The 7,698-nt window shown below is 42.7% G+C and overlaps 1 protein-coding gene across 3 annotated transcripts; it reads left to right on the forward strand.

Moving 5' to 3' along the window:
* The first annotated feature begins 346 nt into the window (after positions 1-346).
* LOC117476808 (3-hydroxy-3-methylglutaryl-coenzyme A reductase-like) lies at positions 347-7,661 on the forward strand. Of its 3 annotated transcripts, none has more exons than XM_034123563.1 (20): positions 347-442; positions 1,005-1,190; positions 1,293-1,404; positions 1,533-1,620; positions 1,794-1,878; positions 1,997-2,102; positions 2,203-2,309; positions 2,416-2,535; positions 2,627-2,760; positions 2,875-3,143; positions 3,271-3,425; positions 3,509-3,703; positions 4,106-4,264; positions 4,352-4,509; positions 4,619-4,724; positions 4,844-5,014; positions 5,193-5,333; positions 5,739-5,897; positions 6,415-6,569; positions 6,659-7,661. In XM_034123563.1, exons 2-20 carry the CDS (start codon positions 1,029-1,031, stop codon positions 6,711-6,713), a joined length of 2,637 nt encoding a protein of 878 aa, XP_033979454.1. In that variant the 5' UTR covers positions 347-442; positions 1,005-1,028; the 3' UTR covers positions 6,714-7,661. The 3 variants fall into 3 exon arrangements, with proteins under 3 accessions (XP_033979454.1, XP_033979457.1, XP_033979456.1); XM_034123566.1 differs by having other exon boundaries at positions 3,512-3,703; XM_034123565.1 differs by having other exon boundaries at positions 353-423.
* The last annotated feature ends 37 nt before the right edge of the window (positions 7,662-7,698 follow it).

The raw sequence follows: 7,698 nt of genomic DNA on the forward strand, positions 1-7,698 counted from the left end.
GTAATAGCCTATATTATTCTGAAACGGGCATGAGTATTTTTGCTTTTGGTACTTTAAATATATTTTATGCTAATACTTTCGCAATTTACTTATATTTACTAATATTTTGATTTCACTTTTACTTGTAACACAGTATTCTTACTCCTACACTCTGGTGGTTCTACTTTTAATAAGTACAAAATCGGAGTAGGCTACTTTTCGCAAGCGTGTTTATATATATCTATGACTTTTCCCACCTCTGACAGTCTGTCATCACGTCGTGTGACGTAGGTGACGTAAGTGACGTAGGTGACGTAGGTGACGTAAGTGACGTAAGTGACGTTGACGACGTCAGGATTTCCGCATCGCCATGTTGACGTCGTTGTTACCCCGAAGCGATTTGTGGAAGGGGCATATCATCATGGAAAGGACTCGCTGACCCTGGTGAAGCTTACATTTTAAAGTACGATAATTCAACATGTTTTATAGGGCTCCAACTTTAAAAGAGTCAATAACGTACAGAGTGACAATGTCACCTTGGTGGTAGAATGTGTATGTTGTTAGACCGGGTGTGACAGCTAATGCAGCTAATGCTAACGCTACTGTCTGAGAGCTAACTGCTAAAGCTAATGCTAACCATGAAAAACCTTAAACTGACACCTTAAACACAGATATTTTTACTAGTTTGACCCCTCTCGATCATTTCTTCCTTTATAAACTGTTAAACAGTACGCTTAAGTTAGTATGCATAGTTTGAACTAAACGCTCTTTCACTTGAGATAGCTAGCCAAGGGGAAGCTACATGTTGGTCTCACAGCTGTTAGCTAAACAAATGTAGCTACAATTACATTACTTCCCTTTTTAAATGTAGTGGAATAGAAGTATAAAGCAGCATAACATGGAAATACTCAATTAAAGTACAAGTACCTAACAGAAATTCTACTTGAGTACAGTACTTGAGTAATTGTACTAAGTTACTTCCCACCTCTATATGCTTTTTAATACATGTGACTCTGTGATCTTAGGCAGCAGAAAGGCATCCTGAGACCATGTTGGCCCGGCTGTTCAGGCTCCACGGCCTACTGGTGGCCTCCCATCCATGGGAGGTTATAGTGGGCACCATCGCTCTAACCGTCTGCCTCGTGTCTATGAACAACTTGACATCCAGCAGCCAGATATGCAGATGGAATGACTGCCCCAAAGTGGAAGAGGTGAGTCTGCTTGAGAGGAGGCTGGAGTGGGTTTGACAGCTTATTAAAACAGGTAGAAGGATATGCTAACAAGAAGTTACGTCTGTGCTTGTTTTCTTACAGGAAATCCACAGCAGTGACATAATCATCCTAACTATCACACGCTGCATGGCCATCGTTTATATCTATTTCCAGTTGAAGAATCTGCGACAACTAGGCTCCAAATATATACTGGGTCAGTATGATAGGATGCTGTAGCTTGTTCAGCATTACACTTTATGCTTCATATCATTTCTTTCCATATTTACAATGACAATGCCATACAGTATATATTTTTAACTGTTATCGTATTTCTTCCTACAGGCATTGCAGGGTTGTTCACAGTGTTCTCCAGCTTTATTTTCAGTACGGTGGTCATCCACTTCTTTGGGAAAGAGCTGACGGGTCTTAAGTAAGTTTTAAATGGGCCAACATACTTATTGCACAGCACACAGAATTAACTTAAGTTTGCTAGTCATTTCAACTTAGGGGCAGTGTCCAACAGAACTTGGTTTTTAACAATGAGGACGTGCTGCCGTGAAACAATGTAATTCCCTGTTTGACATTTATCCCTTTCCCCTGCAGTGAAGCCTTGCCGTTCTTTCTCCTGCTCATTGACCTGTCCAAAGCCTGCACATTGGCCAAATTTGCCCTCAGCTCAAACTCTCAGGTATTGTCACGCACCTTGTTTCTGTGAATGTGTGAACTGTAACTGAAACCTGTTGATTCATAGCCAGAATATAGATGAGGTATCTGACAGGTGCTATGGCCCTGTGTCTTGTGTATAGGAGGAGGTTAGGGAGAACATCTCTCAGGGCATGGCCATCCTGGGCCCCACCTTCACCCTGGATGCTCTGGTAGAGTGTCTGGTCATTGGGATTGGCACCATGTCAGGTAAGAACAAATATTTGTGTTCCTCCAAAACAGCACCAGCTATGTTTTATTTTAATACTCTGTGATGATGGTGTATTAACTATTTTCTATTGTTTTCCAGGTGTGCCTCAATTAGAGATCATGTGTTGTTTTGGCTGTATGTCTGTCCTGGCCAATTACTTTGTCTTCATGACCTTCTTCCCTGCGTGTGTCTCCCTGGTCTTGGAGGTAAGGATTATTTGTAAAATATGGGCGAATCTTTGTCTGAAATCAGTTGCAAATGCATGTCACAGTAGATTTCGATCGAGCTCAAGCTGTATGTTTGTCTGTGTAGCTGTCCAGGGAAAGTCGTGAGGGACGTCCGATCTGGCAACTGAGCCACTTTGCTTCTGTGCTGGCTGAAGAAGAGGACAACAAGCCCAATCCTGTGACACAAAGGGTCAAAATCATCATGGTGAGACTCGGTAGTTTAAAAGTAAACTCTGTACAGTTGTTTAAAAATCTGTTTCAATCATGTGAAACGTTTTTTACAATATCCTTCCCAGTCTCTGAGCCTGGCTTTGGTTCATGCTCATACTCGGCTAGCAGCTGAGCATCCAGGTCAGAACAGCTCTCTGGAGGGACCCATAGCTACCAGACTGGACTCTGGTGACACATTATGGCCTCCTAAGCTCAACAGGTAAGAGCACTCGTAAAAAACAAATGACCCTTTCCATGAACACATTTGCCTGGTATTTACTGCCGTCCTCTGACCTACTGATGCATGACTTTGTCTCTTTTCCCCTCCGACCAGTATGGACCTGGAGCAGGTGATAACTCTCGGCCTCGCCCTGCTCCTGGCTGTGAAGTACGTTTTCTTTGAGCAAGCAGAGACAGAGTCTTCCCTGTCCCTCATGAGTCCAAGTATCAGCTGTCCTCCGACCCAGAAACCCAGGGTGGCAGAGGACTGCTGCAGGAGGGACTACCCAAACACAAAACCTCAGACGACCATGAACGGTACCTTAGCAACCAACCCTGCCTTGCCTGCCGTGTCAGACGCTGACACAGCGTTCAGGGAGAAAGGTGAGACTTATAATGAGCCCTCATAGCGCTATCCTGTCTTAACCTGCAGATGAAAAAACAAAATCTCTGATGTAACTGCATTGTTGCTTAACATTGCTTTTTCTCTCTCGTGTTTCCTCTACATCAGAGGCTACTCAGCCGGCTGTGGTCCCAGTGGAGAACGGCCCCTGCGTTTCATGCTTTGGGGAGTCTCCTGCTCCGACACCTTGTGTTCCTCAAAGCAGCTGTAATTCAGAGGCCCGGACGCTGGAGGAATGTATGAGTATCCTCTCAGATCCACAGGTAAGCTGATGGAAATCCTATCTTCAGTTCTGTGTTTGTCTGAAGGTATAACAAGTCACTACATTTCCCATGTTGCTTTCCAGAAGGGTGCCCGTTTTCTGAGCGATGAAGAGGTGATGAACCTGGTGACCTCTCGAAACATCCTGAACTATAAACTGGAATCTGTCCTGGAGACTCCAGAGAGGGGCGTGGCCATCAGGAGGGAAATGCTTTCATCCAAACTGCCTGTTCTCTCTGCTTTGACTTCTCTGCCTTATAAGGACTACGACTATTCTAAGGTATTGGCCACATGCATATCTTTCACTTTTTATGGGGCCTATTTGGTATTAACTACAAGCACATTCATTTTTGATCCATTTTAAATTATGATATACATACATATTTCATTTTACAAAATTACAAATATTCAAATTGTTTTATATACTTTATATATTTATATAAAGTTATATATTTATATTTCATGTACATTTTTTTCATTGTTTAAATACTTATTTATTTGCTCCTTTTTCTTTACAATTGAATACCTCCTACGGTGTTTATGTATGCTCCATTATACACCAGAGCAATGTATGTATAAACCTACTTAGCAATAAACCTAATTCTTTTTCTGATGGTTTTCATTAACGATATGTTTCTGTACATATTGCAGCTTCTATAAAGTCCTTGTTGTTGCCCTGCAGGTGATGGACACCTGCTGTGAGAACGTCATTGGCTACATGCCGGTGCCAGTGGGAGTGGCTGGTCCTCTTCTTTTGGACGAGAAGCAGTTTTACATTCCCATGGCGACCACAGAGGGCTGTCTGGTGGCCAGCACTAACAGAGGATGCAGGGCGCTTTCTGTAAGTTAGGAACATCGAGCTCTATCTGTTGTTGACTGTGTGTATATATATGTGTGTGTGCTGACTCCATGGTATGTTCCTGTCCAGCTGAGCGGGGGTTGCCGCAGCAGCATCCTGGCTGACAGTATGACCCGGGCTCCTGTGGTGAGGCTGCCCTCAGCATGCCGCGCCGCAGAGGTCAAATTGTGGCTGGAGACCGCGGATGGGTTCGCCCTGATCAAAGAGGCGTTCGACCAGACCAGCAGGTCAGTGCAAACACAGACAGAAAAGGTTTCCATTTCATTAAGTCACACCCATGAAATGTTGTTGTATTTGAGGACATACAGATCATATGTTAACATTTGCTCTTGATAGGTTTGCTCGTCTGGAGAAGCTTCTGGTGAGCTTAGCAGGGAGAAACTTATACATTCGCTTCCAGTCTCAGACCGGTGACGCCATGGGCATGAACATGCTCTCAAAGGTACCATCCACGCTTGTATAGCAGTCAATGCAAATGAGAGGCAGCACTACAGACCACTGTGTTTGTTTTGTATCTCCAGGGATGTAAATACAAATAAAAGTGTGTGTGTATTTTCCCAGGGGACGGAGCAGGCTCTGCAAATACTCCAGCTGCAGTATCCAGATGTGGATGTGCTGTCGATCAGTGGCAACTTTTGCACTGACAAGAAATCTGCTGCCATTAACTGGATCCTGGGTCGGGGAAAGTCTGCTGTGTGTGACGCCACCATACCAGCCAAGGTGGTCAGGGAGGTAAAGAACACTAAACTCCTCTGTTTGTATTTTGATGTGTAACAGTGGGATTTCCACTATAAACTCAAATCCCAGTTTATTTATTCATTCATTATTAACATTTTCTTATTGGTGCTGCTTTTTTCTGTTGGAAAAATCATACATTTGGCACTAAAACAGCCCATTCATGTGTCTGCAGGTGTTGAAAACCAGCACAGCCTCTCTGGTGGAGCTGAACATCAACAAGAACTTGGTGGGCTCGGCCATGGCGGGCAGCATCGGGGGCTTCAATGCTCATGCTGCCAACATCGTAGCTGCCATCTACATCGCCTGTGGACAGGTAATGGACCCCCCAACATGTTTTAATTACTTAGATTCATCTCACACAAATTTTGGTAAAGCAGTATTGATGGTTCAGAATAAAGATTACATTTGATTAGTATTTTATGAGTATAATAGAATGGTTAAATTACGCATATAACATTATAATTGGACACTAGTCTTCTGATCTGCTTATGAAATCAAAGTATGAAAAACATCCCTATTAAGAGATACTTATATAAATAAATACATTATATGAGGAATTAGGAGTGCTGATAAGGGTATTCATTAAAATGAACCCAAAAATGATTACATTGCAATATATTAGGCTGCAAAAAAAGAATAAATAATAAGTGTTGGGCATCAGCGTAGCCCACCACATGAATCTGTGCGTCGAGTGAAATGTTTGCGTTGCTGGTTCCAGGACCCGGCTCAGACCGTGGGGAGCTCCAACTGCATCACCCAGATGGAGGGGGCCGGCCCGGAGAGGGAGGACCTGTACATCAGCTGCACCATGCCCTCCATAGAGCTGGGCACTGTAGGGGGGGGCACCAACCTGGCCCCCCAGCAGGCCTGCCTCCAGGTAATGTTCCCTTTAACAGGACGTATAAATATACATTTTCTCCAAGAAACAGTGTAGTATGTTCAACATATCTGAATAAAAGACATACTAAATATGTTTAGTATTATATGTCTGAACACCGAAATGGCATAATGGAACATTTGAAAAAATGACATAGATTGGTATGTAAAACAATGAACAAAAAACAACAGCATAGTATGTCAAAAAAATCCCCAAAAATGACATTTTAACATGTGTATCGTATAGAATGCCGGAAACGACATAGTATGTCGTAGAAAGTCGTAGTAAAGTATGTTTAAATTATTATTTTTTAAGTATGATTGTGGATATTAGGGTTGTAATTACAGAGAGAGGGTGCTTATACAGTGTAGTAACAGTTTTATTAATCATTAGAGCTTTATTAAATGTGACATAGACCTGCTATACTTGCATAGATTCTAATGACCATGGTAAACAGTTCTCTGATATTTGTCTGATCTGTGACCTTTCTTAAACATCTGTATCCGTCTCTCTGTAGATGCTCGGTGTCCAGGGGACCAGCTCCAGCCGGCCCGGGGATAACGCCCGTCAGCTGGCCCGCGTGGTCTGTGCCACGGTCCTGGCCGGGGAGCTGTCTCTGATGGCCGCTCTCGCTGCTGGACACCTCGTCAAGAGCCACATGGCCCACAACAGGTCAGATACTTCATTAGTCTTCTTTACAGTTTATAACCATCTTCATTTTCTTCATGATTTCTGAAGCCTTCCTATTTTTCTGCTCCCAGATCTAAAACAAACCTCTCAGAAACGCCTTCATCAGCATCCGAGAAAGCTGTGTGACAAAGAATTCAGAGAAAGCTGCGTGACAAAGAATTCAGAGGGTCCCTCTTTATTCATATTGAAGGAGCGCTCCAGCCAACAGAGGGAAGCGTCACGGTGAAAACTGAGAGACAACATAGAATTGTCTCCTAATGACGTGACTCTGAAAGGAGTGGACCTAAAGACTAAAAGAGTGTCGCACCACTGTGTGCATAAAGACTTTTTCAGGTCCGGTATTATGTTGAGGTTATTTATTTGTGCCATGTGTCTGCAACTGAGCATTGCAGAAGTGTGTGTGTGTGTGTTGTCACTGATCTTTAAGAAAATAGTGAATTATTGAATGGCTTTGAATTGCTGCCCAATTGATTGAACGCTTTCTGTGCCTCTTTAGAGTCTTAAGGCCGAATTCATTCATACAATGACGGAACTTGCACCTTGATTCTTTTATTTGAAATGCAGAATGTGAGATCTTCAAACTGCTATACCATGTTTTGGTCTTTGCACTAGCCAAAGGTTTGCGTGAGATGATGCTATTACCGCCATCTGTTAAATGCCAACTTTTCCCCTGAATGTATGTGTTACTAAAGCAGTGTTCTCTTGCACAACCCTTACGGATTCAGGCTGCTGCTGCTGCTGTGTATTCTGTGGAATGAAAATGGCTGCTAGTTCCAGAGAGGAAAAAGCTAACATGGTTTTTCGTGAAAGTGGAAAAATGATACAGGCATTGTTTCTTTGTGTTCAGACGAAAAGGATGACTGGAAAGATTAAAGCCATATTAACTAATATAATGGTACACTATTACGTACAGAAGGTTATACTGACAGTGACTGCAGCTCCTTGTTTTGTCCTGTTTGGAAAGCAAGTGCAAATGTGGCCTTACAGTTTGTCTCTGAGAAGCCATGGCATGTTCTAGATAGAATATTCTAAGCTATTAATTTTTTGTATTTAATAAAAAATGATTTACATCAAGTTTCCTCTTAATGTCTCTGCTAAAACTAAAATGGTA

The sequence above is a fragment of the Trematomus bernacchii genome, unplaced genomic scaffold (assembly GCF_902827165.1).
Source record: "Trematomus bernacchii unplaced genomic scaffold, fTreBer1.1, whole genome shotgun sequence".
NCBI classification, from domain to species: domain Eukaryota; kingdom Metazoa; phylum Chordata; class Actinopteri; order Perciformes; family Nototheniidae; genus Trematomus; species Trematomus bernacchii.